The sequence below is a fragment of the Hemitrygon akajei genome, chromosome 6 (assembly GCF_048418815.1).
Source record: "Hemitrygon akajei chromosome 6, sHemAka1.3, whole genome shotgun sequence".
In the NCBI taxonomy this organism is placed as follows: Eukaryota; Metazoa; Chordata; class Chondrichthyes; order Myliobatiformes; family Dasyatidae; genus Hemitrygon; species Hemitrygon akajei.
In genome coordinates, this window is record NC_133129.1 from 47,577,061 (window position 1) to 47,590,460 (window position 13,400).

Consider the following 13,400-nt stretch of genomic DNA (forward strand, 5'->3'; position numbering starts at 1 on the left):
GAAAGAGGTAGCTGAAATTGTGGAGGCATTAGTAATGATCTTTCAAGGATCATTTGATTCTGACGTGGTTCCAGAAGACTGGAAATTGTGAATGTCACTCAACTCTTCAAGGAAGGGAGGCAGAAGAAAGGAGATTATAGGCCAGTTCACCTGACCTCAATAATTGGGAAAATGTTGAGTTGATAGTTAAGAATGAGGTTTTGGGGTACTTGGGGGCACATGATAAACTAGGCCAGAGTCAGCATGTTTTTCTTCAGAGAAATTCCTGACTGACAGATCTTTCGGAATCCTGAGGAAAAAATAAGCCGAACAAAGGAGAATTGGGGAATGTTGTGTACTTGGATTGTCAGAAGTCCTTTGACAAGGTGCACACACGAGGCTGCTTAGCAAGATAACAGCCCATGGTATCGCAGGAAAGATACTGGCGTGGATAGAGCAATGCCTGTTTGGCAAGTGACAAAGAGTGGGGACACAAGGAGCCTTTTCTGATTAGCTACCAGTGACTAGTGGTGTTCCGCAGGGGTCAGTCTTGGGATTGCTTCTTTTTATGTTGTATGTCAATGATTTGGATGATGGAATTGAAGACTCTGTGGCCAAGTTTGCGAACCATATGAGGAAGCAGGGATGCTGTAGAAGAACTTAAGACAAATTAGGAGAATAAGCAAAGGAGTGGCAGATGGTATACAGTGTATGGTCATGCACTTTGGTAGAAGGAATAAAAGTGCAGACTATTTTATAAATAGGGAGAAAATTCAAAAACCTGAGGTGCAAAGGGACTTGGGAGTCCTCGTGCAGGATACCCTAAAGGTTAACTTGCAGGTTGAGTCAGTGGTGAGGAAGGCAAATGTAATGTTAGTACTGATTTCGAGGGGACTAGAACATAAAAACAAGGAAATGATGCTGAAGCTTTTATAAGACACTGACGAGGCCTGACTTGCAGTATTGAGAGCAGTTTTTTTGGGCCCCTGATCTAAGAAAGGATGCGCTGGCCTCGGAGAGAGTTCAAAGGAAGTTCATGGAATGAAAGAATTATCATATGAGGAGTGTTTGATGGCTATAAGCCTACACTCACCAGAATTTAGAAGAATGATGGGGGATTTCATTGAAACCTATTGAATGTTTAAAGGCCTAGAGAGAATGGATGCGGAGAAGATGTTTCCTATAGTAGGGAGTGTAGAATCAGAGGGCACAACCTTAGAATAAAGGGGCATCCATTTTAGAATGGAAATAATAAATTTCTTTAGCTAGAGTGAGGTGGATCTGTGGAATTTGTTACTACATGTGGTTGTGGTCGTCAGGTCATTGGGTGTACTTAAGGTGGAGGTTAGCAGGTTCTTGATTAGTCAGGGCATGAAAGATTTTGGGGAAAAAGGCAGGAGAATGGGATCGAGAGGGAAATGGATCAGCCATGATGAAGTGGTGGAACAGTCTCGATGGGTTGAATGGCCTAATTCTGTTCCTATGTCTTATGATCCAAATGAATCCAGAGATACTTACATGAAGATTATGACAAATGTTGTTGTTCATGTGTATAATCCGCGAAAAGATTGATGAAGCCTTTTCAATATCATTCTGAAATATGAGATTAAGAAGACATTAGCTTTTACATAAAAACAATCATCCAAAGGCAATATGCCAGTTTTGCAGGGACACTAACAAATATTATGTTGATTAAAATTTATCTATTGTTTCTGAGGAATAATTCTAATGAAGCAGTTTTCCCCTTAACGAATGCTACATTGAAAATAGCATTTAAAGTTAAAAGTAATTACATCATTGCAAATACTCGTATTAAAAATTTAACCATACAGCATGCAAAAGTTTGGGCACCCCAGGGTAAAAATTTCTGTTACTGTGAATAGCTAACCGAGTAAAAGATGACCTGATTTCCAAAAGGCATAAGGTTAAAGATGACACATTTCTTTAATGTCTTAAGCAAGATTACTTTTTTATTTCCACCTTTCACAGTTTCAAAATAATAAAAAAGTAAAAGGGCCCGAAGCAGAAGTTTGGGCACCCTGCATGGTCAGTAACACCCCCTTTGGCAAATATCACAGCTTGTAAACGCTTTCTGTAGCCAGCTAAGTCTTTCAATTCTTGTTTGGGGAATTTTCGCCCATTCTTCCTTGCAAAATGCTTCTAGTTCTGTGATATTCTTGGGCCGTCTTGCACGCATTGCTCTTTTGAGGTCTATTCCAGAGATTTTTGATGATATTTAGGTCGGGGGACTGTGAGGGCCATGATAAAACCTTTAGCTTGTGCCTCTTGAGGTAGCTCATTGTGGATTTTGAGGTGTGTTTAGGATCATTATCCCATTGTAGAAGCCATCCTCTTTACATCTTCAGCTTTTTTTTTTATACAGACAGTGTGATGTTTGCTTCCAGAATTTGCTGGTATTTAATTGAATTCATTCTTCCCTCTACCAGTGAAATGTTCCCTGTGCCACTGGCTGCAACACAAGCCCAAAGCATGATCGATCCACCCCTGTGCTTAACAGTTGGAGAGGTGTTCTTTTCATGAATTTCTGCACCCTTTTTTCTCCAAACATACCTTTGCTCATTGCGGCCAAAAAGTTCTATTTTAACTTCATCATTCCACAGGACTTGTTTCCAAAATGCATCAGGCTTGCTTAGACATTCCTTTGCAAATTTCTGACGCTGAATTTTGTGGTGAGTACGCAGGAATTGTTTTCTTCTGATGACTCTTCCATGAAAGTCACATTTGTGCAGGTGTCGCTGCACAGTAAAACAGTGCACCACCACTCCAGAGTCTGCTAAATCTTCCCGAAGGTCTTTTGCAATCAAACGGGAGTTTTGATTTGCCTTTCTAGCAATCCTACGAGCAGTTTTCTCGGAAAGTTTTCTTGGTCTTCCAAACCTCAACTTGACCTCCACCGTTCCTGTTAACTGCCATTTCTTAATTACATTACGAACTGAGGAAACAGCTACTTGAAAATGCTTTGCTATCTTCTTATAGCCTCCTCCTACTTTGTGGGCATCATTTATTTTAATTTTCAGAGTACTCCGCAGCTGCTTAGAGGAGCCCATGGCTGCTGATTATTGGGACAGGGTTTGAGGAGTCAGGGTATTTATAAAGATTTGAAATTTGCATAACCTGGCCTTTCCTAACGATGACTGTGAACAAGCCAAAGCCCTAACAAGCTAATTAAGTTCTGAGACCTTGGTAAAAGTTATCTGAGAGCTCAAATCTCTTGGGGTGCCCAAACTTTTGATGGTGCTCCTTTCCTTTTTTTCCCACTCTAAAATTGTACAAAACAGAAATAACACATTAATCTTGCTCAAAATGTTGAAAGGAATGTTTCATCTTTAACTTTATGACTTTTGGAGATCAGTTCATATTCTACTCACTTAACTATTGACAGTAACAGAAACTTTGACCAGGATGAGACTGCCTGTCTGTCTGTCGATGGAGTAGCAGTGATTTTGTGCTGCTCTTAGTTTTCTCTCTCCCCCCAGCTTAAATTTTGAATTTAAAATTTTTAATTGCTGATTAAAAATAGGGGAGTACTATGTCTATGTCTACGAGAAGTGGGAAGAATCCGCATGAACCTACTGACAAAGGTAATGGAAAAGGAAAGATGCCGAAGGAAAGATCTGATGAAATGCCATCATGGGCTGAAGATATCGCTCGGACACTGAATTCAATTCAAGATCAGAATAAGGCAATTAAAGATCAACTGGAAAAGAATAATAATGAAATGAAGTTATTTCTGGGAAAACTTAAAAGGTGTGGAAACTCAAGTTACTAAACATGAAGAGGAATTGAAGTCAACTAAGCAAAAACTGTCTGAAACTACAACCCGTTTGGAAAAACATCATAATAAGATTATTGACCTAGAAACTAGGTCTCGCCGAAACAACATATGAATCGTTGGATTGCAAGAAGGAGCTGAAAATGGAGACTTAACGGTTTACTTTGGTCAGCTCTTTCATGATTTATTTCCGACTATTTTATCACAGCCGCCTGCTATTGAAAGAGCATACAGACTGTCCACTTTGAAATTTAGAAATTCAAACAGACCAAGATATATTTTGGTTTGTTTTCATCAATTTAAAATTAAAGATCAAATAATGCAACAGGCAAGAAAACAGACAGTTTTCAGATTCAACGAGTCTGAGCTCCGTTTTTATGAAGATTATCCGAAAGAAGTAATGGAACAAAGATCAAGATTTGCTTTAGTAATGAAACAAGCATATAATAAGAAACTATTTCCCTCTTTGAGTTACCCGACAAAAATATAAGTTTTTCCTCCTAATTCTTCCACACGTACTTTCTTTGACCCAAAAGTCGCGCTGGATTTTGTTCAGGCTATACCTGCCACCGCCACTGATGATACTACTGAATGAACTATCTGAAAAGCTGTTTGATTATCTGTATATTACTCACATTTCAAAAAGATACATGAAGGCGATTTAGATATTTCATTGAGAGATTAATAAAAGAAGATAAGAAAACCTGCACATCATTACATCCTACTAGATTTTTTTTGGAAAGAAGATTTACGGTTCAAGTTTGTTTAAATGGTTAATTACATATTTGACTGAGAAAAGAGGATAAAAGGATTTGTTCCTTTTATCTAGTATTTGGTTTGATGGTTTTTTTGTTGTTTCTTAACTTACTAACTGGTAGTTTTTTTCCTACTGATAAGGTTTCTTTTTATATATATCTGGGAGGGTTTAGTTACTATGATATTACTAATTAATATTTTTGTAAATTTAGTTCGGTTAAATATACTATTAACCTTTATTTTAAAATCTGTTTTATTATAGCGTCCTATAACCAAATTTAAAGTTTTCTTAGGGATTTAAAGCTAAACTTAAGATGGCGCTGGTTTTTCTCTAAGAAATTATATTATTTTGGTTCATTTTTGTTTAATACATGATGGAATGTAAACACTCTCCTTTGTCAAGACGTTACTGTCTTTCTTGCAAGGTCATTTTATTTTTTTTGTGTACTGGCTTGGGGGGGGGGGGGGGGGTGGGGAGAGGGAGAGACGAGTCCGACAGAGCAGCCCATGGCTTCGCATCTATCTTAGTTCGCTTGCCTTTTTTTTCGGACTTTTGGGAGGGTGGGTGGGTTTAGAGTTAGGAGTTTTTTCCCATTGGGTGGTTCCAGAGCATGCATATTTTCTATATGGTTGTATTCTTCATTACCGCCATCTTTGATAATCCCGTATTGGTATGTGTTCTGCGCATGTATAAAGTAAATTGGAATAAAATTATAGTATGGAAGTTAAATGGATTAATGTAATAAGTTGGAATGTACGTGGTTGGAATCATCCTATTAAAACGAAAAAAGACTTTTAAAATTATTATTCGATTCCAACCTGATATAATTTTTGCTCAGGAGACGCATATCAGGGTGGGAAACCAAAACAGATTTTTTTGCTGGTGGGATGGAATACAGCTCCATGCTACTTCTCAGAGCAAAACTAAGGGCGTATCTATCTTCATTAAATCTAATATATTTACTCAAGAGGATATTGAATCAGATTCTAATGGTAGATTTTTAATTGTTAAAGAAGTGATTTGTAATAGAAAGGTTGTTTTGGTCAATTTGTATGGTCCTAATTTAGATGATCCTTCTTTTTTTAAAAAAGTATTTGCTTTATTGCCAGATTTAAATGACTATATGTTGATATTGGGTGGGGATTTTAACTGTTGTTTAAATCCTATGATTGACAAGAGCTCAACTAATCAGCAACTTTCAAATCATTCTGCATCAGTTATTAACTCCTTTTGGACTGATTTTGGGTTGATCAAATTATGGAGGCATTTACACCCTGATAACAGAATATTCCTTTTTTTCACGTTTGTAAAAAATATTCAAGGATTGATTATGTTATAATTGATTCCCGCCTTTTGCTTAATGTTAAAAACTGTGAATATGACGCTATTGCTATATCTGATCATGTGCCTTTGAGTTTGTCCTTTGAATTTGATGATGTCATTTTTGCCTGTCTACCATGGCGCATATCTCAGACTTTATTGCGAAACTCTGATTTTATCAGTTTTATTGAAAGCCAGATAAAAGAATTTTTTCTTTTTAATGATATAGGAGGTAATTCCAAATTAATTATAGGGATACATTCAAAGCATTTTTACGTGGTCAGATTATTTCTTATTCAGCTAAACGTTAAAAAAAAGACTAAAGCAGAATTAGATAAAATTTCAAAACAAATTAAAGATTTAGATAATATCTATGCGACTTCCCCTAATATTGACTTATTTAAAAAAGGGTGGAACTTCAATCACAATATAACCTATTATTAACTCATCCAATTTAAGGTTATCTACTTAAGTTAAAGAGCCAATTTTATATGTTTGGAGATAAAAATAATAAACTACTTACATCTCAATTAAAAACGGCTGGAGCTAAAAGGCAAATTTTGAAAATTTGTAGAAAGGAATATTCCGGGCTCAGGAATATGAAGAAATTAATAAGATTTTTCAAGATTCTTATACTGAACTTTATAAATCTCTATGTCCAGTAGACTCTTCTGGAATGATTGCTTGCTTTTTTTTTTTACAAAAGATTGCTTTTCCTAAAATTTCTGCTGAGGAGCAAAAATCTCTTGGTGCCCTAATTACTGAATCTGAAATTCATAAAGCTATTTTTTCAATGCAATCTGGTAAGGCCCCGGGACTTGATGGTTATCCTGTAAAATTTTATAAAAAATTTGGAAAATTGCTTTCTCCATATATGTTGGAGATGTTTAAAGATTCTTTTGTGAAAAGTGATTTACCCTCTACTTTCTATGAAGCTTATATTTCTTTAATTCTCAAAAAGGATAAAGATCCTACTGATTGTGCCTCATACAGACCTATTTCATTATTGAATGTTGATGCTAAGATTCTCTCAAAGATAATGGCCAATCAGTTGGATAGTATTTTGGGTAAAATCATTTTTAAAGATTAAACAAGCTTTATAAAGGGTGGTTATTCTTTTTCAAATGTTTGGAAATTATTTAACATTATATATTCGCCTTCTTCTAAAACTCCACAATGCGTTGTATCTTTGGATGCTGAAAAAGCATTTGATCGAGTCGAATGGAAATATTTATCTAATGTTTTAGAAAAATTTGGTTTTGGTATTAATTTTAATAATTGGATTAAAATGATATATAAATCTCCTATTGCTACTGTTGTCACTAATAACTGTAGGTCTCCATTTTTCAGTTATCACAGGGGACAAGGTTATCTATTAAGTCCTTTGTTATTTAACTTAATATTAGAACCCTTTGCTATTGCTCTTCCAAAAATATTCATGGGATTTTCATGAGAAAAATATTCATGGGATTTTTGTGAATGAGACCATGCACAAGATCTCTCTTTACGCTGATGATTTATTGGTATATATATCTAAGCCTGAAGAATCTATTCCTGCTTTGCTAAAATTATTTGACAAATTTGGAGACTTTTCAGGATATAAAATAAATTTTAGTAAAAGTGAATTACTTCCTTTAAATGAATTTGTCTCCATATATGATTCCTTTTAAAGTTACGGACTCTTTTAGATATTTCGGTGTTATAATTACTAAAAAATATAAGGATCTTTATAAAGCCAATTTTCCTCCTTTAGTGGACTCTATGAAGTACTCATTTAGTAGATGGAGCCCACTTACATTTTCACTTGTTGGTCATATTCATGTAGTTAAAATGATGATTTTACCAAAATTTTTATATTTATTTCAGAATATTCCTGTTTTTTTGACTAAGAAGTTTTTTGATCGGATTGATTCTATTATTCTATGTTTTATTTGGCAAAATAAAAGACCAAGAATTGGTAAATGTCATTTGCAAAAGTTGAAAAAGGATGGAGGTCTCGCTTTGCCTAATCTAAGAATGTACAAACCCCATTTCCAGAAAAGTTGGGGTATTTTCCAAAATGCAATAAAAACAAAAATCTGTGATGTTAATTTATGTGAACCTTTATTTAACTGACAAAAGTACAAAGAAAAGATTTTCAATAGTTTTACTGACCAACTTAATTGTATTTTGTAAATATACACAAATTTAGAATTTAATGGCTGCAACACACTCAACAAAAGTTGGGACAGAGGCATGTTTCCCATTGTGTTACATCACGTTTCCTTTTAATAACACTTTTTAATCGTTTTTAGATTTGCAATTGGAAATTTTGTCCATTCTTGATTGATATAAGACTTCAGCTGTTCAACAATCCGTGGTCTCCGTTGTCTGATCCTCCTCTTCATGATGCGCCATACATTTTCAATAGGAGATAGATCTGGACTGGCAGCAGGTCAGTCAAGCACACGCACTCTGTGTCTACAAAGCCACGCTGTTGTAGCCCGTGCAGAATGTGGTCTGGCATTGTCCTGCTGAAATAAGCATGGACGTCCCGGGAAGAGACGTCGCCTTGATGGCAACATGTCTCTCTAAAATCCTAATATACGCCTCAGAGTCAATGGTACCTTCACATACATGCAACTCACCCATGCCGTGGGCACTGATGCACCCCCATACCATCACAGATGCTGGCTTTTGCACCTTTCACTGATAACAATCAGGATGGTTGTTTTCATCTTTGGCACGGAGAACTCGACGCCCGTTTTTTCTGAAAACTAGCTGAAATGTGGACTCATCTGACCACAGCACACGGTTCCACAGTCTTTCGGTCCATCTGAGATGAGCTCGGGCCCAGAGAACTCGCCGGTGTTTCTGCATAGAGTTGATATATGGCTTCCTCCTTGTGTAATACAGTTTCAAGTTGCATTTCTGGATGCAGCGACGGACTGTGTTAAGTGACAATGGTTTTCCGAAGTACTCCCGAGCCCAGGTGGCTATAATTGTTTTAGGCAGTGCCGCCTGAGGGCTTGAAGATCACGCGCATTCAACAGTGGTTTCTGACCTTGCCCTTTACGCACTGAGGTGTCTCTGAATTCTCTGAATCTTTTCACAATATTATGTACTGTAGATGTTGGAAGACCTAAATTCTCTGCAATCTTGCGTTGGGAAATGTTCCTTTTGAACTGACTAACAATTCTCTCACGAATTTTGGCACAAAGGGGTGAGCCACGACCCATCCTTGCTTGCAAAGACTGAGCTTTTGATGGATGCTACATTTATACCCAGTCATGATACCTCACCTGCTACCAATTAGCCTGCTTAATGGGAGTCTTCCAAACCGATGTTATTTGAATATTCTGTGCACTTTTCAATCTTATTTTAACTCTGTCCCAACTTTTGTTGAGTGTGTTGCAGCCATCAAATTCTAAATTTGTGTATATTTACAAAATACAATTAAGTTGGTCAGTAAAACTATTGAAAATCTTTGTACTTTTGTCAGTTAAATAAAGGTTCACGTGAATTAACATATCACATATTTTTGTTTTTATTGCATTTTGGAAAATATCCCAACTTTTCTGGAAATGGGGTTTGTATTATTGGGCTGTTAATTTGTGGTATTTGTCCTTTTGGTTATATTGGGGTAATAGGAATGATCGGCCAATTTGGGTAGACCTGGAACTGAGAGCTATGAAACAGTTTTATTTAACTTCGTTATTAGGAGTTGCTCTACCTATACAATTAGCTAAAGTTGCTAATTTAAACCTATATCCTGTGGTTAAGCACTCTTTACAAATTTGGCTCCAGTTCTGCAATTTTTTTTAATCTTAAAAAATTTAAACTTTGTAGTATAATTTATCGTAATTACTTTTTTAAACCTTCCTGGAGTGATCCAATTTTTTTTTACTTTGGAAAAATAAAGGTATTAATTATTTTTTGGATTTATTTAAAGAAGGCAGATTGATGTCTTTTGAACAATTAGTCGATAAGTATTCTCTTTCATATTCACACTTTTTACAATATCTTCAAGTTAGACATTTTTTACAAAAATATTTAAGTAATTTTCCTTATATATTGAAGGCTGACTTGTTAGATACTATTATGAATATGAACCCTCGATGAAAGGTTCTATTGGAAGAATTTATAATTTATTATTACAATGGGATAAGCATCCTTAACTTAAGATTAAAAGGATTGGGAGAAGGAACTCAATTTGACTTTTATATGGGAGGATTGGACACGGATTCTGAAGCTGGATAACTTTTCTTCGATCTGTGCTAGTCATTCACTGATTCAATTTAAAATTGTACATCGTTACCATTTGACGAAGGAGAGACTTTCTAAAATATTTCCCAATGTTGACAAGTATTGTGATAGATGTAAAACTGAGATAGCTACACTGACACATATGTTCTGGTCATGTTCTATATTAAAACAGTTTTGGAAGTCAGTCTTCTTGACAATTTCTAAAGCACTTAGAAGTGTCCCACTTCTATCACTTCAAAGACAACTCGCTGGTTCAAAATGCTGGCTGTGTAATCAGCTGTAATGTCCCAATTTTATACTTTTCTTTAAGGAAAGCCACTCTTACTTGTGCATCTGTGGCATGTCATCTGACTGTAGGTAAGGACAAGGGCTAAGCTCAAATCTATTCCTGTTGTAGTTCCCAGACCAGTGTAACTTCAGCTCATTATATTTTTCTCAAATTGTGCCTTGGTGTGCTTATATTAACTGTATAATCAAACTGCCATGTTTTCATTCACCTGGTACTGCACAGAATAGAGGGGCAAATCAGGGGAATGAAGAAAGAAGAAATATTTTTATTCAATGAAACAAAATAGCTTTCAAGATCTGGCTATCATGACAGGAACAGGATTTGCTGTCCATCATTGTCTCCTGGAAATATAAAGCCACCTATTTCTATCCTTTTGGCAATAAAACTTTCAATATGTGTTGGGTAGAGTAGCCCAAGAATTTAAAATCAGGAATATCCCTCAACTTCAATAATTCAGCCAAACGGCCCAATTCTGCTCCTATATCTTGTCGTTTTATTAGTCAGGGGATGAAAGGACATGGAGAAGGTAAGAAATTCCGGCTGAGAGGGCAAATGTATCAGCTATGATGAAACGGTGGAGCAGACTCGATGGGCCAAATGGCTTAATCCTTCTCCTATATCTTATGGTCTGATGTCTAAAGATCTAGCCATCCCCCTCTTTAATCTACTCAGTAACTAAGCCTCCACAACCCCCATGATATAGAATTCCAAAGTGGTCTAATGCACTTCAGGTAAAACCAAATATTCCTTTTGCCTCAGCGCCCAATTTCTGATATCATATTTTGAAACCGTGGCCCACAGATAACCTCAACAACTACCAGGAATTCATGCAGATCCTGGACTGAAATTTCAGTAGTTCCATGCAGACCCTTAGCTTCCAGCACCTGCGGACTTGCTTTATTTTCCCCCAGGGAATTATCATCTGTGCATTTATCCTGCCAAGGTTCATATGAACTTTGTATACTTCCAGTAGATCACCTCGCATTCTTCAAAACTCCAGACAGCAAGTGTCCAGCCTGCAGAATGACAAACCCACCATCCTACAAATCAACCAGACAAACCTTTGCTGCAATCTGTTTTGCAAGTTTATCCTTCCTTGGGTAGATAGACCAGACCTGTGCACAATATTCCAGAGAATATATTTCTAAATCATGATGGTGTGGGAGATGGAGATGAAATTTGAGGTAGTCATGGGCTTTGAAGGAGCTGTTAAAAGATTTGCTGAATTACTGCAGTTCACTTTTGTAAACTGTGACAATATTGCAAAAGTATCTGATGGAGTAATGTTTAAGATGATGGTTGAGGTGCCCATCTCAGAAAGGCTGATTTGTCCCAAATGACCTTGGCCATCTAAGATGTTGTTAAAACTGCTACAAGATAGGAGTTTAATAGCTCGTAATGTACTTTGTAAGATATGCAAGGGTCTTCAAGTAAAAGAAAAATCACTACCCCCCCCCCCAACTTCTTACCTGCTTTTGTGGCAATGACATCTATTTGGTTAGCCCTGGTCAACGACAATGCCCAGAATGTCAGTGACAGCAGAACAATAGAATGTCAAGCGGAAATGGTTTGCAGTTCCTGAAATCTGCATTTCAGATTACACAACAGCCTCAACCAATTTATTCAGTAGAACTTCAGTGCTGTTAAAGTGAGTAGAAGATCCATACCTGTTTGATTGTAAATGCTACTGCAAAGCAGAATGCATGACGGGGGACAAAACTGCCACTTGTCAATAGTTCTTCTAACAACGCAGTGCAGAACTTGTAGGATTCAATCGTATTCTGTGTGAGCAACGTTCAGATGTTTCAGCAGAAAACAAAATTTCAGCCATCAGCCCCATATCTGCCTAGCTTCCCCACCCCATGAGGAGAGTCATATTACTTCTTAGCTCAACTGTGTATGCTTGGCTAAAAGTTAAGTATAAGCAATTATATATTGAAAGGTTAAGCAGCTGTTCAAAGTTATACAAACATATAGCATAAAAAAAAACAAATGAAGGCATTTGATTAAGAAGAAAAATCATACCTTAATAGGGCTATGTTTCAGATACAAATACCAATAACATAAGGAATAGTGTTTAAATCTGGGCAATTGGCAAATATCTAGCATCTTGATTTCTAAGAAATTCAGAAGAATTCAACTCGAAGCTACAATTTCACATTTGTTATGGCTGATTTTAAACAGCACAGAAGTCAGGATGCAGTAAGTCAGACTCAGACTGAGCTTTGTGTAGGAGCTTTCCTACACAACAAGAATATCTTAAATGCATCAGTTGTTTCTTTATTCAATCTTATACAAATTCTACATGAAAATGCCTCGTGCTTTTTAACCAATCTTTCTGTCTTTATATTCCTTTGGATTAAGTACTTCCTTGCAGTTTTTCATCTCCACAACCAGTTGGCAACAACTTCAGCACAAATCTGACTGACATTTCTTCATGGTATGGCAACGGATTTGAAGTGGGAACTGTAAGATGAATTTACAAATTACTTACCAGCTTGTAACAGATAGCAAATGCCAATGTGTAGGTGTCTTTATTAAATCTTATTTCCTGATTTTTCATTTCCAATAGCACTCCCAAGGCACCTACTCAAATAACATAGAAACACATGGACAGAAATTAATGAATTAACCCTGACACAAGTATAAAAACTAATACATTTTAGTTTTAACACATTAGAATCACACAACATCGCAGCAGAGTATGAGATGTTATTCCTTCAATTTGTACTTGGCCTCTCCATAGCAGAAAAAGCAGAGGACAGATCAGTGTAATAGTGGGAAGTGGAGTTATAAACAAGATGATTATTGGGGACAGAGCACCACAAAACAGTGGTCTAGTCCGCACCCAATTTCACCAATATAGATGCTACATCACGAACGCAGAATGGAATACAGTAGATCGGAAGACGAAGAGGTGCATTTATTACTAGACCAAACTGGAATTTCATGTAGGACAATGTGAATTATCCATTTTGGCAATAGGGGCACATTATTTAATTGGTGAGGGACTACAG

General features: G+C 36.5%; 1 protein-coding gene across 1 annotated transcript in view; it reads right to left on the bottom strand.

Annotated features, from left to right (window-relative positions):
- The window catches only part of ptcd2 (pentatricopeptide repeat domain 2), a 42,417-nt gene that overhangs the window by 3,813 nt on the left and 25,204 nt on the right, over positions 1-13,400 (bottom strand). Inside the window, exons 7-9 of the mRNA XM_073048330.1 lie at positions 12,878-12,969; positions 12,051-12,164; positions 1,498-1,572 (exon numbers count right to left, since the gene is read on the bottom strand). Of these exons, the coding sequence (XP_072904431.1) occupies positions 1,498-1,572; positions 12,051-12,164; positions 12,878-12,969 (281 nt within the window). The remainder of the gene's footprint in view (positions 1-1,497; positions 1,573-12,050; positions 12,165-12,877; positions 12,970-13,400) is intronic.